Source organism: Podarcis erhardii, assembly GCF_964252035.2.
Source record: "Podarcis erhardii genome assembly, chromosome: 6".
NCBI lineage: Eukaryota > Metazoa > Chordata > Lepidosauria > Squamata > Lacertidae > Podarcis > Podarcis erhardii.
The window spans coordinates 74,163,972-74,190,426 of record NC_138510.1 but is presented as its reverse complement, the minus strand read 5'-3'; the positions used below and the strand labels follow the sequence as shown (position 1 = coordinate 74,190,426).

At 43.3% G+C, this 26,455-nt stretch overlaps 1 protein-coding gene and 1 long non-coding RNA gene across 2 annotated transcripts; one reads left to right on the top strand and one right to left on the bottom strand.

Annotated features, from left to right (window-relative positions):
* Positions 1 to 513: 513 nt before the first annotated feature.
* Positions 514 to 24,866, bottom strand: EPHX4 (epoxide hydrolase 4). The gene is made up of 7 exons (XM_081866081.1): positions 24,344 to 24,866; positions 18,432 to 18,517; positions 8,066 to 8,223; positions 5,537 to 5,665; positions 3,964 to 4,067; positions 3,064 to 3,212; positions 514 to 1,453 (listed from the first exon to the last, which is right to left on the bottom strand). The coding sequence occupies exons 1-7, from the start codon at positions 24,629 to 24,631 to the stop codon at positions 1,222 to 1,224; spliced, it is 1,146 nt and encodes a 381-aa protein (XP_081722207.1). The 5' UTR covers positions 24,632 to 24,866; the 3' UTR covers positions 514 to 1,221.
* LOC309344079 lies at positions 13,248 to 15,146 on the top strand. The gene is made up of 2 exons (XR_014157610.1): positions 13,248 to 13,527; positions 13,898 to 15,146. It is a non-coding gene; the product is annotated as an uncharacterized lncRNA (long non-coding RNA).
* Positions 24,867 to 26,455: the final 1,589 nt, after the last annotated feature.

Here is a 26,455-nt window from a genome sequence, read left to right as displayed (position 1 = left end):
CTTTGACGTGCTTTCGAACTGCTAGGTTGGCAGGAGCAGGGACTGAGCAACAGGAGCTCACCCTGTCGCGGGGATTCGAACCGCGACCTTCTGAGCGGCAAGTCCTAGGTTCTGTGGTTTAGACCACAGCACCACCCGCATCCCTCTGCAGTGTTCTTAGGAGACCCCAATTTCCTTCACAGAGCTTCAATGCCCAGAATTCCCTGGGAAGAGGTATGGATCATTAAACCATTAAAATATGTAGTTTTGTGAAGGTGGTAATAGCCTCCTAGTAACCCGCAGCAACCTTAACAAACTACACTTCCCATAATTCTTTGGGGAAGGCGTCTCTGGTATGATACCGCTTTAAATGTATGGTACAGATAGGTCACAGTCCCACAGCAAGAGGGGATTAGGATGAGGAATGCCTCCCTGGTAATTGGGATAATGATATCACAAAGGAGTCAACCAATCATGAATGGATACATAGTGTTTTCTGTCATACATTTAGAAAACTCACTATAAAGAGCTGGGTACAGGGCACCATGTCAGTTGCAGTTTATTAGAACAAGGCAAATACTAGGATACATAAGTCGTCATAGTTCTTCATTCTCTATTTTAGTTGTTGAAACACTATGTGTATACATCCTAGGTTTTTTCTCCAGTTTACATCACCGGACAAGCAGCTATCAGCTTAGCACAATTACATCTTATTTGTCACTTTAGGATCTCAAAATGTGCCCAGACACAAGTTTTGTTTTCTTTAGGCTTTTGCAGTAATATGTAGACCAAAAGACCTGTTAACATTTTTAATGGTAAAAATACAGTAAAAAAAATTCCAACCAGTAGAATGAAAATTGATCATCATACCAATAATAACTTCTTTTACATCTGGTACCCCTGCAGTGATTCATCATTATAAATTTGTTAAAGGCACCACACATTAGAATTTTAAAGCAAGTGAGTAACCAAAACTAAGCAACTTTCTATGAGTTCCTTATTGTACAAGCACAAACATTTTTAAGGCAAGTGTTTCATGTGCAAAATACAGAATACAGGTAAAACCAACATTAACATTACAGAGTCTTACACCACCTTCTTGTAATAACATTGGCATCAATACGTACAGTACATTGAAAAACATTTTCTCTAGCAGAGCTCAGGTCTAAGGTTTGCTGCAAATATGGCCCTGATCACAATTAATTTTAACATTTAGATTGTGCCAGCAAAAAACAACAACAGTCACTCTCTTTTTCTTGACTCTTCCTTCACGAAAGTCCATATCAACTTGTTCACAATGTCAGGCTGATCTTGTTGGAGCCAGTGACTGGCTTCGGACAGAATCGTAAGTCTAAACTGATTTTTTACATAAATCCTTGTGATTTCTGCCATCTCAACCTCCATGAAGGGATCTTTTTCTCCCCACAGCAACAGAGTGGGCATGGTGACCTCATGGTGCTGCAGAGGCAGGCAACTTTAAAAAAATAAAAGAAAATAAAGATCTTATTATTTTAAAAATCGGGACAAACAGATCAGGTTTAATTCCATTTCATAGTCTGTCACTTCAATCCACCAAGAGAGATCCAACCTGAAATCAGGCTAACTTGTGTAGCCAGTGTGGACACAGGTCTGTATATATTTCTGCACTGCCATGTTTATCTGGGCCTACCTTCCTTCGATTCATGTAGGGATACAAAATACAATCTGGGGCTACTACAAGCTTTGTGTGATCAGAGTTGGACTGCTCCTTTCTCTTTCTTGCGGCAATGCATCCCCCATCTGATCCAGAGGGTTGGAGAATCCTATGGAGTGGATTTCAGGAGCACATGGGAAGGCAGGAATGGGGAGTGCTAGTTGCACAAGCAGAAGTCCACTAGGCAAGTGTGCCACAATTGGTTATCAGCCTATATCCCAGTTATGTCACATGAGGACATATTTATAAGGAAGAAAGGAAAACAGGGCTTTTCACTTCATATAAACTCATCCCGTATTAAAGGCAAATTAGACCGCAACTTTCAAGTGACATTACTGAAGGTTAGGTGGGTTTGTGCAGGACACAAGGCCTAGGTTCAGCTCAAGAGAATTTAATGACGCATCAGGAACAAGAATGACAAAAGGGGGCACTTGGCCCAGTATATATACCTTAAGCCGGCCCAGCCTGCCTGTGATAGGTTGCCTTATGCTGCAACTAGCAAATCACAACACTGGCCCTATCGCAGCAGGGATTGGCTGCTTGCCAGCTACCAGCAAATACCATTGGAGCTTTTTAGAATCCTTCCTATCTTTTGTTCTGCAGCTGAAGCTCCTGCGCTCCAGGAGACATCAAGGCGTAGGTCTGCAATGGCATGCATGCAGCCTGGGCTTGGCTTACACGGCATACATAACATTTACCATCCTCCTCCTTTAGATAAATTTCAAATTAAGAAAAGTCATATACCCCACGGCTGAACATCCATTTCCAAACTAGTTTTGCCCTTCCTCCCCCACGCCTGAGAGGCATTTCAGAGAGTCTGAACTGAGTTTCAAGGTAGAAAATTCACAATAAGTCCACCAAACACTCCCATTTTATCTCTTACAGAGCTGTGAGAAGTGACTGCTATGTTTCTGTACACATGTATAAAGGTCAAGGTAAAGGGACCCCTGACCATTAGGTCCAGTCGTGACCGACTCTGGGGTTGCAGCGCTCATCTCGCTTTATTGGCTGAGGGAGCTGGCGTACAGTTTCTGGGTCATGTGGCCAGTAAGACTAAGCCGCTTCTGGCGAACCAGAGCAGTGCATGGAAACACCGTTTACCTTCCCGCCGGAGCGGTACCTATTTATCTACTTGCACTTTGACGTGCTTTCGAACTGCTAGGTTGGCAGGAGCAGGGACAGAGCAATGGGAGCTCACCCCGTCACGAGGATTCGAACCGCCGACCTTCTGATCGGCAAGTCCTAGGCTCTGTGGTTTAACCCACAGTGTATAGTGCACGGTAATGACTTCTGCACCTAAATTAAGCCATACTCTGTACCCGAACACCTCTAGGTTGTGCTTGTGAACAGTGGCTCGTATTATGTGATTGATCAAAGAAGAATATACTGACCTGAAAAGGTTTCTATAGTGATTAATGGGACCGGTTAGTGCACCTGGTTGGGAGAATACATATAGGTAAGCTTCAATATCTTCCGCTGTTAGCCTGCAGCCCTTCCTTCCAATTCCACTTGACTGGCCAGTAAAGAGGCTTTTCAGAATCTATGGCAACAAATAAGTAACAAGAATTAAATCTGTCCAAAATTACTCGACAGTTCTCATTCATAAGCACTGTAATTGTCTCTCATTTGCTTTATAGTAATTTTTCTGTTATCATACCTCTATTTCCCACCTTCAGAAGTTATGGACAATAAGATGGCATCAGCCGCCTCCTTGAAACCCCCAACTTTGCAGAAGTATGTGATATCAAAAAATTAACCCCCAGTTGATTATTTTAAAAAGCAAGGTAAGAACAGGCTATGCTGAATAAGTATGGAAGGATATTTCAATTTCGGTTTTCCCAGTTTCTCATTTTTTCCCAATCTGCAATTTTCCACATTTTGCAGCAATTAGCATTTTTTTTATTTTAAAAAAATCCACACGATAAACACATTTTTATATGCAGTTTTGTCTCACGTACATTTTTGTGTGTGTTTCCCCTAATATAATGCATTTCTGTATATTATTTTCATGAGTACTTTCATTTTTAGGTGCACTTTCCCCATAAATATGTGTCTTTGTAAATACTAGTTGGAGAACTGCATTGCAAAATTGGGGTAAGTGTAAATTTTGAAGGACAGGTCTGTTTCAGTCTGCATATTGTTTTGGAAACTGCAAAGCTGATAAATGTGGAACAGTTCAAATTTCCCTAGCTCTGAAACATCCCTGGTTGGAAGCATTAAAAACATACCTTTCCTTTCTGCGCAGCAATGTTTCCATAAGCGATACAAATTCTCTCTCTCAGCACACTTACCTTAAAATCATTTATCGTAAACATAAGTTCAGGAAACCATGGCATTTGGAAGAAGTAGTAGTAGGCAGATTTAATCATTTGTGATGGATGTCGTAGAATGTATTCTTGAAAAGAAAAGACATGTTTGGGGTTGGTTTTTTTTTAGCTTGGTGTATTTATTATGGCTTATTTCACATGCTGTGAGGCACTTTGGGCACAATTTTGTGGAAAGGCAAATAAATGCTGATGATGATAAGGGAAACACACCTGTGAATTGAAATGAAAAGCTGATGATTTTGAATTATGATAAAATGTTAATATCCTTTTGCACCTAGGAATTAGTAATGTTGCAGACAATCTTATGCACGTTTACCCAGAAAGAAAGTCCAATCACGTTCATGGAGACTTATTCTCTAGGAACTGCACTTAGGATTGCAGCTTGTACACCTTATTTTCTCCTTAATCTTACAGAAGCAAGAGAGAGAGAACACAGAAGTGCTAAGCTTTGGGGAATTTCCGAAAGGGGGTGCTTTTTCCTGGATCATAGGGAAGTCTTTAAAAAAGCTGGTTTTCACTTTTTGAAATATGGCAACCCTAGGTCATGTTGACTTGAACCTCCCTTTTCTTCTGACCACATGGGCCTTTTAGTCATGACACGTTGTACTGTATGTTCAGTCTCAGACAGGGTGGATAAAAATCAATGATTTTTTAAAAAATAAAATCAGATTTTTTTATTTAAATCAGATTTTTAGAATAAATGCTTTTGGAGGGAAAATCTTTCTAAAGATAGTTTTCTATTTATGTTACACTATAGTCCAAAGGCCATTCATCAAGAAATAAGGATTTGTTTCAAGTTTTTCATGTGTGCTAAAACTCAGTCTAAGTTTTTTTTTAATTGTTTAACTACATCAGTTATTAAGGAAATGATTATTTTTCTCCTTCCAATAAAGTACAGCAGAAAAGTTATCCAAATATAAACAATTAATTTATTAAACCTCACAATAATTTCATAATTATCTATGTATTTCTAATAATATAACCAAATCAGTAACTTTTGATATAACTGTAAAAACTACTCTGCAAATTTATTATTCCAAAAATGAAACCCTTCATCTGGTTGTAAATATTAAGATTCTACCAGCAAGAATGAGTCTTTCTGTAAAAAGTGATTTAAATCGTGATTTAAATCGATTTGATTTAAATCAAATCCACCCTGGTCTCAGAAGCATTATACCTCTATAAAGCAGTTGCTGGGAGTCGCAAGTGCTCAGCACGTATGGGTTTGAATATTTCCTATTGGCTACTGGTGAGCCACTGAGTGAGCAGAATACTGATTTAGATGGGCCTTTGGTCTGAACCAACGTGGCTCTTTTTATGTACTTATGTTTCTGAAGCAGTTTGCTCTACCATTTTCTCTAATGGCTTGTGGCACCTGGATATGTTTATTCTTCCAATTCAAATCGACTCTGTTCTTAACTTGGCACCGCGGCTTGGCACCTCTTTTTCTAGAAAAAACAGCACCATACATCTCTGCTTAAAGATGATAATGCTACAGGCAACTAGAACATTGGATCCCGTCTCCCCAAAAACTTACCTGTAAAAACTGAAGGATGGGGGAAATTCACAACAATCAGCTTCGTCACCATTTCTGGGTAACAAATAGCAGCTAGCCAAGCAATCATTCCACCCCAGTCGTGACCAATCAGCACACACTTGCTGTACCCTGTTATTTAAAAATAGATTTCTGATAGTTGTTTACCAGCAGTTACATCCAAATACATTAACACATCAAAGGGAATGACAGTAGAAGTTGCAGTATGTCTGGTAGCAACATCTGAATTCCATCCTCCCCTCCCAACTCACCCCTTGGCAAATTATTCATACCACGATAGGTGGGCGCTTCTATTAATAAACCACTTTCAGAATCACGGGATACAACATAGCAACAAGGTGGGAAATTTCTTAAGAGCCCTTTCCCCCCCTCTTTCGTAGCTGGAGTTTATTTATATTCCAGCATGTGTTTTAGAGCAACTTATAAGGTAAAGGACCACTGGATGGTTAAGTCCAGTCAAAGGCAACTATGGGGTGCGGCACTCATCTCACTTTTCAGGCCAAGGGAGCCAGTGTTTGTTCGCAGACAGCTTTTCCGGGTCATGTGGCCAGCATGAGTAAACCACTTCTGGCGCAACAGGACACCGTGACAAGTGCCAAAGCATACAGAAATGCCGTTTATCTTCCTGCCGCAGCGATACCTATTTATCTACTTGGAATGGTGTGCTTTAGAACTGCTAGGTTGGCAGAAGCTGGAGCAGAGCAACGGGAGCTCAGTCCATTGTGTGGATTCGAACCACAGACCTTCTGATCGGCAAGCCCAAGAGGCTCAGGGGGTTAGACAACAGCGCCACCCATGTCCCTTTATCAACTTATAACAAGAAGGGTGGGGGAATAAGGCTGTAATATTATACAACCAGGAAAAAGAGATTTTTTTAAATTACAAGAAAATGCATCAGCCAGTCGGAAAAGTCCCTCGAGGAAGAGGTGTGAGGAACCTGTGGCCCTCCAGATGTTGCTACAATTCCCACCACCCCTGATCACTGGCTATGCTACCTGGGGCGAGGGGAGCTGAGGTCCCACAACGTGTGGAGGGCTGCAGGTTCCTCACCCCTGCTCTAGGAAGAAGTCACAAAAGGCTACAGGAAAGGTTTCAGAGTTCTTCAGGAACACAGCCGAAGTCACCGTTCCTCAGTTCTAGAGGGACCCCATTCTACAGCACTGGAGCCACAGGCGTAAAATGTCAATACTTTCACAAATAGATGGTCACTGGACATATCTGATGAAAGAAGCTAGCAGGAGGATTGATTAGATACAGACTGTCCCTGTTCTGATGCGGCATGAGCAAGAGATTCAGATGTCAAGAACGAAACTTTGGAGATCCCACCAACTTGCTTATCAGAAAGCAAGGCAGGGCCCAAGATGGCATCAAGGCCGCAGACCCCAGTGTGCCAGGAATCAATCTGAGCTGGGGGTGAATAAATAAAAGTTGTGTTAAGACCAGGAGCCAAAGCATCATTGAGAAGCGTGGTGGGACTCAATGAAGCAAGCAAAGAGCTATTATTAAGAGGGACAGGTATGGAAATGAAGGTGCCAGGGTTGATCAAGCAGCAGGGCTGGGCAGGATGGGTTATGGGGATTGCCGGTAGGACAAAAAATGAAGCCCCTTTTATAACCTTCTGTCTTATGGATTGAGATGCTTGCTGTGGTTTCATATCTGTCGCTCCGACAGATAGAAACGTTTGGCCTTTTCCAGACGTTTAACATCTACCTCAATTTACCTTAGGCTCCGTATCCTCACAGATATGTGCTTTCTTTCATCGCAAATACAATACTTGCAAGCAACTCATTTGTATGTTGTTTGGTTGAGGGCAGGGATAGTCTTGCTATGCGGAGATGGCCTTCCTGCTTTTCATTCCCACACATACACAGCTCCTCTTTTTTTGGGGGGAGGGGGCATATCAAAAGACTGTGTTCCAGCGCAGAAGAATGAGACAGCACGACCCTCGAGGAAGCTGAGGGAGAGGAGTTTTTCTCTGCTTAAGCAGCCATCCAAGAATTTACGTAGGTTGGGGGAAGCTGTGGCGCTGGCCATCAAACCAGTAAGTGCCTGTAAACAAATTACAGTCATCTTCCCCATTAAAAATGCATTTGCTCAGGGTGTGGGCAAGAATTGCATCTTCCCATTGGCAACATAATGCGGATTTGCTGCTGGATAAATTGTAGTTTCCGTGCAACGGGTGGTCTACCTGGAGCAAATGCATTCTGGCTGTCTTTCTACTGGGCTTTATTGTCGAGAAAGACCTTTCCATTTAACTCCCAGCATGTGAGCACTGCATGTGTTGACGCTTTCATTCCGATTCAAGTAAGGAATTTTTGATAAACAGCTCAAGAATCGCGGCTTTTAAAAATCCACCCCAATTTTCCCGAATTAAGATTTAAATTAAGAAAAATAGCATGCACTGCACACATGAACAGCCATATTTAAACGAGAATTTGTTAAAGGGAAAATGTTAGCGTTCCCCATTTTAGGATTATTATAAGCTGGGCAGCTTGGATGCTATTAACACACCAAGAGACTCCAATATATCCTTTATATCTGTAATCAGACAGTCTAGCTTGTAATTCTCTCTCTGGGCAGGGGCATCGGTTTCTCCGTAACCTCTCAAATCCAAGGCCACAACTCGGTACTCGCTCTTAAATTCCCGCATTTGATGACGCCAGGAGTACCTATTAAAGAAGAAAAATGTTTTACTTCTTAGTATTTTTTTTTTAACTTAAGGTTGATAAGCTGTTTTACCTTATTTTTAGAAAAGCAGTTCACACCAGAAACATAAAAGATCACAAACCTGAATTCAAGAAAGATGTTATACCAGCATTGTTTTATATAAAAAAAGAAGAAACAAAAACTGAACAGAAGCAAAAACCCGCAATATTGATCTTGCTGCATCAGATTCAAAACAACTGAAAACAAGGTGATACATTCCCAGCATCAACAAGGCATCACTTCACCTCACAGAAATACAGAGTTCGATATCATCTAGCCTAACTCCTGTGCCCAATGCAGAATGTAACTACGATGTCCCTACACCTTTAGGAAAGCTGTCTTGTTATGGATACTGAAAGATCATCATTTTCATTTTTATTTTGTAATTTGATTTCCAATGTTAAAAAAGAAAAGAAAGAGAAACAATAAAGAATAATGATAAAGTTACATCCAAATATCTTACACATTCACATATCGAGATTACTCTGAATCTCCTGACTTCCTCCCCGTCCCATCCATGGGTCCTCTTAATTCTGTTTTCATCTGCATATCAATACTTCTCTAAAATCTTCATCTTCCTAAATTATCTGTAGTTTCTATTACATTACGTAAAGTGCATTTAAAACCCTGCTAATGTTTTAACCTGTTTATGATGATTTTGTATATACATTATAAACGTTTCCCATACTTTTTTAAAATTTCTTTTCTTCTTGGTTCCTGAGCCTGAGATATCATCATTGGTTAGTTTGAAGCACTGTTAATAGTTCAGGACGATCGATGGAAGCTAGTTATAGGAGACAGTCTTCTGAAACTTGGGAATCTCTCTTCAGGTAATACTCGCTAGTTTAATACTCCTAATTTGAGTTGTGAGGGATTGAGGGAAGTCAAATAGAGAAAGCCTGTACAGTGGTACCTCAGGTTAAGTACTTAATTCATTCTGAAGGTCCGTACTTAATCTGAAGCTGTTCTTAACCTGAAGCACCACTTTAGCTAATGGGGCCTCCTGCTGCTGCGGCGCCGCCGGAGCCCAATTTCTGTTCTCACCCTGAAGCAAAGTTCTTAACCTGAAGCACTATTTCTGGGTTAGCGGAGTCTGTAACCTGAAGCGTATGTAACCTGAGGTACCACTGTACTGTAGTTTGTGTGAGGTCGTACAGAAAAGCAGCTTGGAGTCAATTTGATAATTTTGAGTTTGAAGGCGGGAGAAGAGAGAGGCGAGTCGGCTGAAAGCAAAACAACTTGAGGGCCGAGGGGCTTCTCTGGAAACCTGTGCCATTATTTGCTGATCTAGCGCTAGGCGTATGAGTCTTTGTCTGATTCTGGTATGCGCTGGTTTCCTATTGCGAGGTGGGGAGACCCCAAATGTTCCCAAACATACAGTAAGATTCCAGTACTTGGTCATCAAAAGGAAAATGCTTCATTGCTATACTGTTAACACAGCCACTTCAGTGACTTGCTGTTCCTCTTTGCTCTGCCTCATGAGCTTCTCGAAGACTTTCTGCCATAATCTGGGAAACTGATGCAGCTAGAAGTATCCCGTTTGAAGGAGGACATTTCTGGGCCATTGCCTTCCCCTACCATTTTGCTCTCATGAAATATCTGTGTGAGTAAATACAGGAATAAATGTGGCTAAAGTATGTCTTTATAGTAGCCCTGGGCATCTTTAAAAAAGGTACTGAATTGACTTGATTCTATGATTCTATGACTTCGATAATTTAAGAATAAAGCTTTCTTTCTCATCTCTTTTGCCTTTTAAAACAAACAAACAAACAAACGACTATCTGGACCAGAAGAATTAGGCCTCAGGAGTAATCTGATGGATAAAGTTTGGCTCTTTTTCAGAAGATAAAAAGCAAGAAAACTTGTTCACTCTCCAGCTCAAAAGAAGATGTAACACGTGCAGCAAATTAACCGAAATTCTGTGGGGGTTTTTCCTTCCTGCTGTATTTCTCAATCAGTTCTTCTTCAGTTAATCTCAGCTGCCTTTTATGATGAAGATTAACAGCTGTCAGTGATTTGGCACTCCCATATAATTTCACCAATAGTACCTGGGTAGAACCACTCAAAATGTATTATATTTTAGGAAGTTAATAAGAAAAATGAATTAAATAAGCCCAAATAGCCTGAGTTTGAATATTATTCATTTAAACATATAATTGACTATGACTGGATAACAAAGGGGTCAAGATTAAAAGGATCCTGGAAGGTGCTATATACAGTGTGTGGCAATGAATTCTATTGCAACTAAAGCTAATAATAATGTACTATACATCACCTGGTCATTTAAGCCTATATAACTGCCTTGTTGTTAGCAAGGAGAAGAGCCTCACTTACATATAATTATGCCTGTAGAACTATTGAACTTTGACTCTGAAATTTCCAGGTTGCACAGGAAAATATGCAAAGATCTCAATCTTTTCAGCCCAAAGGCATGTTTGGAATTTTAAGAAAGTGTTGTGGACATTATTGCAAAGATGGCTACCATGGGGGCATTGTCAGTCGTAAAATGGCAACTGTGAATGTGATTAGTCACAAATGTTACTAGCACAATGAAGCACACCCATTTAATGGAAGGCAAAACCAGGCACAGGAAGCTTAAAACCAGACACAGGTAGACTCCTTTGAGCCTACACTTTTCAGTTCCAGCAGAACACCAGTTTCACAGAAAGCAAGCTCATTATTTTCCCCCAATCACCTCCAAACGCATTCCTCTAAAATTACTTTGTTCACCCAAGATTAATAGGAAGAACGCCATCTGATAAATTCCTCCCAAATGCATTACTCACCCAGCATCTGCCTCAAATCAGTTGCTCTTCAGTAAACAGTATGTACACATTAGTAGCTTAAAATGCTGCAATGTCGTTTCCCCTCACTGTGATTCAAGACGCACTAACGCTTGCTGTGCTCACTAGAGAGGGTGTGGTGGTCGCCCCGAAAGCATTACCTGTTTCGTTCCCCCATGTCTGCGACCCCCTAAACTGCTACTGAAGGAAGCTGTCTTCTGCACGCATGTTACGGCTGAACTTAACTGCGGCTTGAGTTTTCAAGTCGGATGGAACTGATTTGAGGGGAAATGCATCAGTTAGGAGCATTTCTCAAGAAACTACAGGATGCATATATATTGTGGCTGATGTCATGTTCACTCGGTTTTAAGCAGCAGTGGTGGGAGCACACTGGAACCAGAGTAAATGATGATATAAAGTAAAGGTAAAGGGACCCCTGACCATTAGGTCCAGTTGTGGCCGACTCTGGGGTTGCAGCGCTCATCTCGCTTTATTGGCCGAGGGAGCCAGCGTACAGCTTCCGGGTCATGTGGCCAGCATGACTAAGCCGCTTCTGGCGAACCAGAGCAGCGCACGGAAACGCCGTTTACCTTCCCGCCAGAGCGGTACCTATTTATCTACTTGCACTTTGATGTGCTTTCAAACTGCTAGGTTGGCAGGAGCAGGGACCGAGCAACGGGAGCTCACCCCGTCGCGGGGATTTGAACCGCCAACCTTCTGATCGGCAAGTCCTAGCCTCTGTGGTTTAACCCACAGCGCCACCTGCGTCCCTTCAAATGCTGATATGTACATCCCTTAACTCTTGATTCACTCATTTCCCCTCTGCCAACCCAACCCACCTCTTTCTCTGCAATCCTCTTTCCTTAATAGCCAACTCTGTCACAACAAATCCCAATCTCTTTCCCTGGCTGGGTTTTTCTCACTCACCCCCCCCCTTCATGGCTGTTTCCCCCTCTCCTTATGGTCCCTCACATCCCAACTCCCAGGGCCCCCACCTCTCTTCTTCTAGGTGCTCCCATTTTTCACCTCCCTTCTTTGCTAGGGATTGAGCAATGGCTTTTCTGCATACACAGTGTGTGTTATAAAGCTGTGCTTTTCATCTACACAGAAATTTTCTGATATCTAAGACTGGCACATAAAAAACAACACCAACACTCCAAAACACCCAACAACGGACCTTTATAGAGCTCCATTTGCATGGAGATGATCCACATAAAAAACCCGAGATACCTTGATGCAGTATTGCCATCCGTAAATAATGTGCAAAGGAGTCTTCTCCATTGCACATTATCTTAAACAAAACTGGTCTGAAAACACATCCTGTCAGGTGGGTGGCTCAAAGTGCATTCTAAGATGGCTTGGACAAAGAGCTGCCTAATTGCCCATCAGTTTCCATTGTCACTGAACGGCCATGACAAGTTGGGGGGGGGCACTTTGAATAATTTAAAATATTTTTAAAAGCTTCGTTAAAAATAGTTTGAAAAGGATCTTGCATCTCTATTCACATCCTAGATATATCTGTAGAAGTGTGCATGCACACGAAAGCTCATACCAATAACAAACTTAGTTGGTCTCTAAGGTGCTACTGGAAGGAATTTTTTTATATTTTTTCCCTTCACATCCTGCTTGCCTTTCTCTTTCTATTATTTTAAACTCTGAATAAATTGTTGGATAGTCCAAAGTATAGATTTTCTTTTCATTGGAGATGTTATTTATTTTGGAGGGTCCAGTTTTCAAAGGCTCCACAGTCCCCCTCTTCTTCCCAAATATGCAGTGTTCAGGAAACACAATGGCGTCTTTTTCAGTCCCACTCCAATTTCCCCAGAGCCCTATTGTTGTTGTTTAAACTGTGTGGCAGGGGCCAATAGTCCTATAAATGCTGTTCATGAGAAGTGCATCCTATTTTCTGCAAACGCATTTATAGCATATCAGTTATATAAAATAAATAAATCATACCTATCTCTGGGAGAAGCTTAGAATCTTTCTGTTTCCCTCTCTAAGCACTGGCCAGGCTGCTTTTACCCATAGAAAGCACTGAGTTACCTCAGACAATTCTCTAGACCAGGGTTTCCCAAGCTTGGGTCTCCAGCTGCTTTTGGACTACTGTTCCCATCATCCCTGACCACTGGCCCTGCTAGCTAGGGATGATGGGAGTTGTAGTCCAAAAACAGCTGGAGACCCAAGATTGGGAAACTCTGCTCTAGACTACCATGAAGGTTCTTCAGACAAGCAAGAGCAAAGGTACCCCAAGCCCAACAGTGTAAACATGTGAATATTTAGAAAATATGCCAATTATTAGCATCTCGCACGTGGCTGTAACGTATTTCACAGCATGAAATCTTTATATCTGTTTCCCATCAAACTTATGCCCCATTCAAATGTTATTACAGTAGCCAAACTGCCACTAGGAAAACCAAACTATATGAGCATCGTGCTACTTGTCCGAAGTGTCACTCGAGGTTTGGATCAAGTTTAGCAATACAGGTAAGGTAAAGGTAAAGGGATCCCTGACCATTAGATCCAGTCATGACCAACTCTGGGGTTGTGGCACTCATCTCGCTTTACTCGCTGAGGGAGCCGGCATACAGCTTCCGGGTCATGTGGCCAGCAAGACTAAGCCGCTTCTGGCGAACCAGAGCAGTGCACAGAAACACTGTTTACCTTCCCGCCGGAGCAGTACCTATTTATCTACTTGCACTTTAACGTGCTTTTGAACTGCTAGGTTGGCAGGAGCAGGGACCGAGCAACAGGAGCTCACCCCATCACAGGGATTCAAACCGGCGACCTTCTGATCAGCAAGTACTAGGCTCTGTGGTTTAACCCACAGCGCCACCCGCATCCCTCAGCAATACAGGTAAAGGTTTTTAAAAGCATCAGAGTTTGCCCACTGACTTACACACCCTAATCTCCAAATGATGTTGGACTAGACTCTCAATATCCCCAACCTGAAAGGCCAAGGTCAGGGATGATGGGAGTTTTGGTCCAACCATACCCAAAGAAGGTATTGGCTTGGCTACCTCTGGATTAATTCTTAGACTATCCAATTAATGGGTCAGATCAGAAGCTTCCTTGTGGATGAGATTCCTGCATCGCAGGGGTTTGGATCAAATGACCTTTGGCATCCCTTTGAACTCTACAATTCTATGATTCTATGATCAAGTCACCACCACAGTAATGTAAGGATTGAAAACAAACACAATTACATGTACTGTTGGATAAGTGTTTAATGGTTATTGTATTTGTTTAAAAAACAATAAAAATTTGTTTTTAAAAATAATAATGTATGAATTGAACCCAGCCTTTCCACCTATGACTTGAGATTATTATTGATTCCCCCCCCCCTTTTATTCGTATTACTGGGTTGTTGTTGTTGTTTCGCAACATTTGTATGACATCCAACTGCATGAAGTTCTCTGGGCTACTTAAAACAAATAAGTATGAAAACAATTTAAATGCAAAATAAGAGCTGAAACCATAAAAATCCAAAGATGAAAACAAGAGCTGTCGCACACCCCAAGTTAAAACACAGATTTTTAAATTATTTAAAAGCCCGGAGTGAACAGAGAGGATGAAAAGGATGATTCCAGGCAAACCTCTTTGGGAAGGCTGTTCTTTAACTAGGGTACCACTATCAAAAAGGCCCTTATCTTGATGGTTATCTGCCTCACTTCATTCAGCAGAGTCGCTCAGACTTAAGGTTTGGGTAGATACATATTGTAGATACATTAAGAGATACCTACAGTCAATGGTGCATGTAATCAGCTAATTTTGCCCTCTCATTTTCTCCATATCAGTTTATTTTGACTATTTATTTTGTTTGCCCAAACTTTAACCTTGAAACAAGATGCTAAACTATTTTGTAAATATGAGTTACTCTTGCATAACTTGTTTTCACTCTTTAAAAGTGGAAGTTTTTCAGGCACTTTGAAATGCTCTTCAGTGATCATTTCATCTTTTTGTTTCAATAAAAGGCACCGGCATCATAAATACAATCTGCGTAGATAACTATGGTATTTTTAGCTGGAGTACTTTATGCCGCGATTCTCCCACAGTCAATCATACATATTTTTAACCTCATAAATTATTTCAATACTGTATTTTAATGTTGGCCTATTTAGAAATTGTTTACCTTATATTCCATTAAACTAGTTAGATACATAAGCTACAAGCCATATTGTCAACCAGGGATGGTCATCTTCCCGGCAGATGAGGCAATTTTATCGGGGCCCTATCAAATTTTAATCAAGTTATGGCCAAATTTCACAAGGAAGGAGGAAATGCCTTCAAGTCATATGAAACAGAACTATTCCAAACTTTCATTTTATAGCTCACTTTTTAATTTCATACAGGACATCAGATGCAGATATTCAATTGTGAAACCCTTACCAGAAGTTGGCACCAAGAGGATCAATATCACCCCACAGTGATGGATCAGTTTGTCTGGCAAAACACACTTTCAGACCCACAATTATTGTCTAGACCAGGGTTTCCCAAACTGCTGTTTTTGGACTACACTTCCCATCATCCCTAACCACTGGTCCTGCTAGCTAGGGATGATGGGAGTTGTAGTTCAAAAACAGTGGGAGACCAAAGTTTGGGAAACCCTGGTCTAGGGAATAAAGTGGCCCCAGAGAACCAGAGAGTTCCCCGTGTTTTGCTCCTTTAAGATGCCCCCCCCCCACTGACGTCACTTCCAACATCTTAGCTGGCTTGTTGGGGGTACGAATTAATACAGCACAGCATGGGGAGGTAAATGTTTAGGTGACGTGGGTGAGTTTTGCTCCCATCCCCATGCACTCCAATTTGACCTGGTGGGGTGCTGAAGCATGGAACAAGGGTGTGAGGTTATGAACTGTCCAGGGCAAATATGTATCTGTTTCTCCGTTTTAAAGTTGCTGGAATCATTAAAGGTTGTACCTTTATAATTTGGTCAGGGACAGCCAACTTATGTACAGTGGTACCTCGGGTTACATATGCTTCAGGTTACATACGCTTCAGGTTACAGACTCTTTTAACCCAGAAATAGTGCTTCAGGTTAAGAACTTTGCTTCAGGATAAGAACAGAAATCGTGCTCTGGTGACACGGCGGCAGCAGGAGGCCCCATTAGCTAAAGTGGTGCTTCAGGTTAAGAACAGTTTCAGGTTAAGAACGGACCTCCAGAATGAATTACGTACTTAACCCGAGGTACGACTGTATTTCACTTCACCATATAGCGGCAAACATAGGGTGCCTCCGGAGTATCACTATTTTGCAACAATTCCGTTTTTGAGAAAATCAATGGTCTGGAAAGTGAAACACATTAAAAAGTGGAGAAGAATGACTTAACAGGAAGATGTATAAACACCCTGTAAATCAGAATGGATGTAGGACAAATGCTTGCTGTTGTGTAACTGCCCTGGAAACAAATAAACACAAATGCTCAGTAAAGATCGGCTATAATGTAACCTCCGCATAATCTTTGCAAGCAAATCAGGATGAACACTCAATAAATAGGTTGTCCAGAGTGGCCCATAGATCCTCACCTTCAAGCCTACACACATATTTGGTTTGGCCCCTAGGCTGGTAGAAGATCAGTTCCTGATTAACTGGTAGATAATTTAGTATCTTTCTTTAAGGTATTTGCTGGTATTTGGAATGTCCGACTTTTTTCTTTCATTTTTTTTTAACTTAGAATGAAGTTTTCCATTGTTAATATAAAAAAGAATAGCAACATGGCTTTGGTTAATATGGTAGAAAATGCTATCCTCAACCCCTTCAATGTTTGCTCTCTTATTTAAGTTCGTATTACTTTGTATCTTATTATTATGTTTCTTAGGAATGCAGACTGATAGATTTATGGAAAAGTAGGTAACTTTTAATATGTTAGAACACAAATGGTTAGTGCCCTTTTTTCTCTAACTTTCCTTTCCTTTGTTACAACTTAGGATTTTTTAAAAAATGTTTTCTCTTTAATAAAAATGAAAAACAAAACAAATTTTGGACAGTAAATACTTTACATTTGAAGCTATAGCCTTTTGTGGCATTTATAAAGCCATAGGAGCCAACTCCTAGGGGCTTCGCCCCCCAATAAAATATTTTGGGGGGCTGCTCCCCCAGACTGATGGGCATTGCCATTCAAATGGTGTGTATGCACCACATCATGTGGTTGATTATGGGGGGGGATTACTGCCCCCCAATATTTTACTCAAGTTGGCACCCCTGTATAAAATAACTAATAGGGCAAAATCCACATAAAAGGTGAATTGGAGTCATATAACCAAGCAACAGCGCAGGAACGGTGCTCTTCCAGAGATGTTGCTGGGATACAACTCCCTTCAACCCTGGCCACTGGCAGTGTTGGATGGGAATGATGGGAGATGAACTCCAACAACACGTGGAAAGCCATGGGTCCCCCATCCCTGCAAAACAACTTTGATAAGGTTTAATTTGCACTCCTATACACACTGACCTTGATTGCCTTTCAAGTACACATACACATGTCAAATTTTCAGGTAGCGGGTAGACAATTCCTTACGATTTAGGTCCCTGTCTGCGATGTGCAACATGTATGGGTAATAACAGTTACCATGCTTTGATTATCAATACAATAGCTACTAATTTAAGAGTTCTTGGACAAAAGCAGGATACAGATTCATAGGTGCTGACTCCTAGGGGCTGAGGCAGTTCCACACCCCCCAATGTTGGTTTTTTGTTTTCTTTTAGGGGACTGGACTGCCTCAGTGTTCAGACATCGCATAATAATAATAATAATAATAATAATAATAATAATAATAATAATAATTTATACCCTGCCCTCCCCAGCCAGAGGCGGCTAACACCAGTAAAATTACAATAAAAACATAATGGTGTGGGGGAGGAAACATCAATTTAAAATACAGGTTAAAATGCAATTTAAAATGCAGCTTCATTTTAAAAGTAGCCCATGGATCAAAACTGTAAGGGGAGGGAAAACATAAAGGTCAGACTAAGTCCAAACCAAAGGCCAGACGAACAGCTCTGTCTTGCAGGCCATGCAGAAGGATGTCAAGTCCCGCAGGGCCCTAGTCTCTTGTGACAGAGCGTTCCACCAAGTCGGGGCAAGTACTGAAAAGGCCCTGGCCCTAGTTGAGACCAATCTAACCACCTTGCGACTTGGGACCTCCAAAGTGTTGTCCTTAAGGTCCTCCGTGGGGCATATGAGGAGAGGCGGTCCTATAGGTACCTGGGTCCTAGACCGTGTAGGGCTTTGAAGGTCAAAACCGGGGCTCCCCAATTGTCAAGGGAAGCTGGTGCCTTTGTACAGATTAATAATAACTGTAGCGAAACACACATGGATATTGATCTTGCATATGTAGTTCATAAACAGAAGCATATGTGGCATAAAACTAACGTAAAGGAAGAGTTTTACCAGAACTCCGGAAAGCCATGAAGAAGCAGCATAAGCGGCTTGCCCCTCTCTCCAGCAGCCACATAGTGGAATCTTAACCCGGAATCCTGGAAGTGAAAGAGAAAACAAATTGTGTTTTTATATTCACCGATGAATGTTCAGGTATGGAGAAGAGCTTTGTTCAAAGGATAGCTTGAATTTCATGCTTCTCAAGAGTCACACGGAAAGTTGCAGCAGTCCAGTATTTCTCTGCATCCATAAGACCAAGAACATGCTGTCATGTTTTCTTTCAACTCACTCCCTTTCATTTCTTGATGGGTTCGGCTGCATTATCACTGAAGGTGCAGTGTTAAACAAGGATACAATGCCTCACCAGTTTAAAAGCTTCAGACCGATGAAAAGGGGGCCTCCAATTAGCTGAGCAGTGGTCTTTTTAAAATGTTAATTATTTTCTAATGTAAGTACTTTCAGAGTGGGTGGCCTCTCTCTCACACAGAAAGGAATAGGAATATAGAAATCTGCTTTATACTGAATCAAATCATTAGTCTGGTAGCTCAGTACTGTCATACCTTGGAAGTCAAACACCTTGCGACTCGAATGTTTTGGCTCCTGAACGCTGCAAACCCGGAAGTGAGTGTTCTGGTCTGCAAACGTTCTTTGGAACCCGAACATTGGACGTGGCTTCCGTGGCTTCCAATTGGCTGCAGAAGCTTCCTGCAGCCAATTGGAAGCCGCGCCTTTGTTTTCGAACCTTTTGGAAGTCGAATGGACTTCCGGAACGGATTCCATTCGGCTTCTGAGGTACAACTGTACCAGCAGTGGCTCTTTGGGAAGGGATGTCAAACATGAGACCTTCTGTGTGCATTCTGCCCTTCCCCATGGTGCCTAGTGTGGCACATGAGGTCACTATCCAAAATAAACCCTGAAAATATATGCACAGTATTAGTTAAGATTTCTCTAACCGACTGACCATTCTAATATTCACACCAGGCTCTCCATCACATGGCATTGGACTGGTCAAACTTACTTGAGAGCACACTGTCCCCACCTCCAGGAATATTTGCCGTCTGTCTGCACCTTAGCAGGACTATTTCACAACTCCTTGTTTTATGGATTCTTGTGCTATTTGTGGATGTGCATCCAGGTATTTCCAAGGAGGGTGGAGGAGCATGGGAGGAACAGAGGAGGAGGAACATGGGGGATGTTCCACTTTATGACGACTTTGCACAAATCAAGCAAGCACTTAAAAGGATTTATGCAGTTCCTTGTTTCTGGTTCAGGCAGGGATGACAGGCAACACCTGGAAAAGAGAGCTAATTGGAGCTTGTTATGAAATATGCTGCAGACACCTGTCCTCTGTCGCCTTATCAGGAGCATTGGCTTCTGCAAAATTAAGACAGTGTGTACATACCCTAGGTCGGACACTGCAACTGTATAGGCTTTCCGCCGAAGCCTTAATAGGGCCATGGTGGTGTCAGGCAAACTTCTACTTCAACCGGTTGTCACATTACTTCTCATACTATTTCAGATCAACAAACAAGCTCTCTGCTGAGAGTGCTAATAAGGACACCAGCCAGGCGCTGTGGATCTTTGTCTGTTAGCAGCTATCTCGAGAGCCTCTCTTCATTTCATGCTTGACATCAGCCAGCTGTGAGAGGCGTACACTCAGCTGCAGTGCAAGAAGATGGCTCCGGATAATTGAGAGAGGCTGATGTGGCTGCCGCTTCATTATTCTGAAGTCGTGGTAAAATGAATCTTGTGGCAAAATTGGTAAAGCGCTTGGGAACTAAGGTTTCTCTAAGCAGTAAAGCCAAGGACATCTTAAAGCCAGTGTATATATGACCTGGCTTCTCCTCACTCCCTCACAGCTGGATTGTGAAGATGTTGCAGATTCCTCACAGCAGGAAAGGGAAGCTTTGCTCATGTTTATGGACTCCAAGTCCCATCAGCCCCAACCTTCATGGCCAATGGTGAGGAACGGTGGGGATTGTTGTCCAGCAATATTGGGTTACAGGTTCTCCATTCCTGCCCTCCAGTTATTCCTTCGCAGGACAACAATTCCCAGAGTAGGAAAAGCCATGCTTGCTAAACTAATTTAATCACAATCTGATCCTTCCTCCTTATACGTACTTAATTAATTCTATAAATATTCTTGGAACTAATGGAATAAGCTGTTATCAAGAAAAAACACACGCAAAACAGAAGTGACATGAAAATTTTCTTCTCCAGCTGAAGAGCTCTAAACATTATCTTTTGACAAACATTTCCCTCTCCATGCAGAAAGCAACTCTGCCAAGAGTTGATTGGCTAGTATCTGTGATGTTGTGCATCTACCCCTCCCATCTCCAAAGCTGTTTTGCAACAAACAAAAATTCACATTGTATTTTTCCTTTTTTGCATTTATGGACCACTTTTCATCACCTCGTGTTCACAGAGTGGATTCCAACAGCTACATAAAACAACTCATTAAAATTTAAATTCACTAACCAGCGGAACAACGCAAAACAATTTCATAAAGCAATCCAACAAAACATGCAACGGCCTAGGAAAGTAAGTGTGTGTTTTACCAAGCAATGGAAGCAGTGTTGTATTCATCCATGCTTCCAGGAGGGCTGGGGAGGATTCTGTAGCTGAGGCACCACTGCAGAGAAGGCCCTATCCCACCCACATAATGAGCAGCCCAGACTGACTGATATGGGGAACGGTGTTTCATGCCTTGATTCAATGAATTAATATTCAAGAGGCACTTAATTTATTTTACAGGGGGGAAAAGTCAGTAGGCCTGAAGTGCCATTGTAAGACAGATGATGAGATTGATGGCCAAATCAACATGCAATTAGCTGATAAAGTATGCAGCAGCAGCAGCTTATGAAGTAATTAACTGGAGACAGCCAGTATGAGCTTCTGAATACTGCTGCATGTGAGACCCAGACCTTTCCCCGTGGACAAAATGAGGCAGTGGTGGAGGCATATGGTCATAGGTGTTGATTCCCTGGGGCCCCTAAGCACCCACAAAATTCCCCATGAAGGGGCCGAGCACCCACAAATTTCAGCTCCAGGGCCATGCACACTATATGGCACCCACGGCCCCCACGGTTATGGGGCCAAGCTGGCACTCCAGCAAGTGGTGGTTAACTTTACACTGTGCTGGTTTTATGGCTGCCAAGTGGCTAGCAGTGCTGCCACAAGAACAAACCATGGCAAGTTCTATTTAATGGCGCACTTGTACTCACTCAACAGGGTGCTCCCTGGAGATGGGAGTGTTCCAGCCTTGCAGCCCAGCCACCCTTCTAGAGAGAGGTTCTCCCTCATCTTACTCTTATGGCTGCAAAACTTGCTTCGTTCATTTCAGCGCAAGGGAAATAAATTGCTGTGCAAATTTGTTTGCATCGGGTTCTAGATATTGGCATATGTCCTAGGTTTTATAATAATAGCCACATGACTCGCTGTTAAATACTTTACCGCCATAAATAAAACTTGCTTGATTTTAGATGTACATGAAAAGAACTTCTCACTAAAATTTCAAGTTAGCTATGGTTTTATAGATTGAACATAGATTTCTAAATCTCTATTCTTTCATTTATAGGAATTTCCCCCACAGCCATTAAGTCTACATATTTTATTTCTATTGTAGTTAAGGGCACTTAACTACCATTAACAAACTGGGTGGGTAATTCAATTTAAAGTATCAACAGTGCTTTTACATACCTTACAATGCTTTGATATATACTGCTAATTCATTTTCTTAGCGAAAATTTCAACGGCATTATAGAAATTAAGTGCATATCGAAGTTCCAACTCTGCAATATATTCCCCCCCCAATGTTTCACAACAAGCGCGTGAAGTTCTTAACAGGAGTCTTTATCGTCAGTACCACTGCATTTCAAGCTCTTTCCAACAAACTGCAAGGAAACTTGCAAACCTAACTTTTCCAGATAAATCTGATCTCATGTCCTGTTTGTGGTCTACCCAAAAGCACTTTGGCCTGAATGGGCAGGGCTCTTCTAAGTTTTGTTCCTTCCTTTTGGTAGTGGATGAATGCATGGAAAGATACATTTTCAGAACCATTTAAAGGACAGAACCGCTTGCTAGACAAAACATGGGATGTCACTGAAAGTGGATTCCATGTGCCAAGTTCTCCCCCACCCCCACTGTGTAGAATTCTTTTATCCCATGCTGGGATCCTCACATCTGAATTGGCTCACATCATTTGGTTGGTGCTGTCGGGGCGGGGGAAGCCATACAGCATGCTAATATCATGGCAAAGAGTAACCGATTCTATACGTTAGCAGTCAGAGAGGAAGAAATCAACATGAGGAAGTTCTGATTTGTGCCACCCTAATAGTCGTATGTGGAAGACAGAAGTGCCTGGCGTGCTCTGGTCCATGGGGTCACGAAGAGTTGGACACGACTAAACAACAACAACAAATAGTCGTATGCAACGTGGAATTCTACTTAAGCACTATCCATGCATCAAGCCGTTGGAAGATGCTTGAAAGAGTTGGGTAGGTTTGGCAGGAAAATATTAAGGTGAGGCATGATGGGGGCCAATATCTGAAGGGGTTTCGAGCACACCATGATCTCTGATGCTCCATGGGGTGGGACTAGAACCAGTGGGGTGGGTTGGATCTGATGACCAACTAGCCTTGCCATTCTGACCTGGCTTGTATTTCCCTTCAGTAGGCAGGAGCAGATCATGTCTTCATTCTGCACAGCTCCTGGGAACACTAAAGGGCTACGTTTTCTTAATGAGAAAATGAAACCTGCAAACAATTGTAGACGAGTATAGTGCATCTTCTATTTATCATTTTCGAAGGGCAAAAGAATCAATAAACTAGTCCCACCAATGTCCTTCTTCCCTGAGTTGATGATGCTGAGTTGATGAATCCAGGGCAAGTCAAGAGATATGAATGCTGCTGAAGCAATTTGGGACCTAGAATCAAGGACATGGCCTCTGCACTTCAAAGATGACATTTGATTCATGCGCCACCAGTTTCTGCCTTGAGACTAGACAATTTTGACTCCCCCCAGTGTGGGCTCGCAGACCTTTTTGTGTGCATGCTGGAAGAGTGTACCTACTCTCCAAGCATTTTTAAAATTATAAATAAATCTGATTAAAGAAAGGGCCACCGCTGCCTTCTCACCAAAAAGTTCTGCCCCAGATACCACATATGGACCAGATACTGGACTTTTAGTCGGTGCCTGCAGAGATTAAGAGGATCGGGCAAACCAGGAGTTAGGTTAAGCACCCAGACTTTTTCCTGAAGCAAGGTTGAGTAGCATGTTTGCAAATCACCTCGAATGCATTGCCTCTCATGTCTGCACACTGGTTGCTTATACATTTCCTCTCAAGGCTTTCTCTCTCTTTTTTTGGGGGGGGGAGGGGGCATCTGTTCCAGACAGGAATGTCAAAACCATCACGACCCACAGAGATCATGACCCGCTGTAGGTTTTGGCACAGACAAAACGCGTGGTCCGTCAACACCAGGACAGACCAGAAAGCTCGCACGCTTATTCTCACTGTTCGCATCTCGGAAATGGACTGCTGCTTGCAAGCCGGCCTCCTCCATAACGCCCCCAGCCTCCCCAAATATATATGTTTTTGTGTGTGTGTGGTGTGCACAGGATGACATGTGTGTGCACCCATCTATCTGCAGCAATGTGTGGGTGTTTGTGGAGCAAACACAAGCCTTTCTATGGGCTGCATTCTGCCTTGTTTTCCAGCAGCGACAGAACTGGGAAGGAGGGAAGGAAGGAGAAAAAGAGAGGGAGAGAGGGAGAGAGGAGGAAAGCAAGGCAAGCCTCTTTCTGCCTGTGCTTGTCCTTTCCCACGAAGAGGGCGATCGCGTGCCCCCTTTGCCCTGGGCAGCAGAAGCGAGGCTCCCTCCCCGCAGACACGCAGACCCCGCAGCTCCCCGCCAGCTCCTGTTTACCTTGATCCGGACATAGCAGTGAGTCCCCCAGCAAGGGTCGCTGAGGCAGCCCGGCGGGTTCTCCCGGACGAGCCACTGGAAGGTCTGGGCCGGCCTCGTGGCGAGGCTCCACAAAAGTTTCAGCAGCTCCCTGCAGGCGCACAGGCCGCAGTAAGCGTACACGAGAGCCCAGAAGAGCGCGGACCGGAGTGTCACCATCAGCCGGCCGGGGAGGATGGCCAGCCCGGGGGAGAGCGAGGCGACCAGGCACGAAGCGGGAGAGGCCACTCGCGCTCTCGATCTCTCCATCCGCCGCCGCCGCCGCCCCCCCTTCAGCGGAGGAGAGATGGGCTGCGCCAGCGGGAGGCACGAACCGACGACGGCATCGCGAGGACCGAACCAGATGGAGAGACGGGGGGAGGCGGGAGGGAGGCGAAAGAGACCGAGGAGGAGTCCCGCGCTTCTGCCGGCGCGCACGTCGCCTCCAGCCCGCGGCCCTCGCGCGGCTCGCCGAAGGAAGGCTCTGAGGGGCGCCGCGCGCGCGGAGGATCGGCTCGCACGTGCACAGGCGCGTCACTTGGCCGCAGACCGGCTGCACGTGTGAAGGGGGGCCGTTACGTGTCGCGTGTGCGTTCATAACAACAACACTGCTTTTCATTCAGTGTAGCTTCGTGGGGGATATTCGTTGGTGATCCGCAGGAGCCAACTTCTTGGAGCCAACTCTGCCCCTCCAATAAAATATTTGTGGGGCTCCAGCCCCCCAACCCCAGTTCACGGGCACTGTCATTCAAATGGTGTGCGTGCACCATGTCATGTGATCGATTCTGTGGGGTGAGGCTTACTTGGTGTCCCCCCCACCCCCAGTATTTGATATTCAAGTTGACACCCCTGTTACTGTGTATCATCATCATATTAACAACAACATTTATTGAGGGTGGGGCAGCCCTTTAACTTCACTGTTGGCCTGGCCCAGCGAACCAATGCCTGAGTAAACAGGCACAGGGGGAGAGAGACTATTATTTTGGGGGTTTTTTGTGGGGGGGAGTTAAATGTTTATGGAAGTCTAAAAACATTTTATTGAAATATAATCCGCCATATATATATATATATCTGCAAGATATATAGAGAGAGCTTAAAACAGAATATACCAGTAAGAGCGCTTCCAGAGCTAGTGGGATGTAGTGGCTTTTAGGACTTCTTTCCTCTAAAAAGCAAAGTGTCATGCAATTCGCCTCTCCCATTTAATAATCAGAACAACTCTAGTGGGGCCATTGCATCAAACAATGGCTTCCAGCAGCTTATGACGCTATTATAGAGTTTGGGCAGGACCCTGAGGACCATCGAGTCCCAACTTCCTGCGATGCAGGAATACAGAACTGTCCCAAATGGGAAATCGAACCTGCAACCTTGAGGTCATGAGCGCCATGCCTATGGTACTGTATCAACTCAAAACAGCATGGGCAAAAGCAAGACTTTGCAGTTACCACTGTTCAGCTGATCAACCCTGCTATGGACAGAGAAATGGGCCATTTCTTGCTCTGCATCTGGCTGTACATATGATGTCCTGGGTATGGCAGGTGGGGATCAAATGGGGAAGACTGGCGGTGGAAATTAGACTTGGGGGCCAGAGGTTCTTCGCTGCTGCTATGTACATTTGGCCCTCCAGTTGCTTATGTAAATTAAACAATAAAATCATCGGTGACCATTGCCATGGTGCCTATGCTCTGCATAGCTGTCAACTTACAGATTTGAAAATAAGGGACCAGCAGCCTCGAAAATAAGGGATCAGCAGCCAAAATAAGGGATTTTCCAAGCACAGGTATGTTTAACTTCTGAGCCCCTCCGAGCCAAAGGCAGAAAGCCCAGCCAGCAGCCAAACAAAGCCTCAAGCGGTGGTTCCCACAGTGCAGCAACCCAGCAAAGGGGATGCAGCAAGGAAAACCACCGTCACCTCTCCGCTGGGAAGCACTGAGCAAAGGCGAGTCCCCAGGCAATGTGGCTGATTTGATCGGCACAAGGCATGCAAGCTCCACCCCCCAGTCATTCTTAGACTCCTTATTGGGTGAGCAATGCAGCCAAGCAACACAGTTGGAGCCTCCCTCCTCCCTGGCCGGCAGGGGAGAGGAGCTGCTT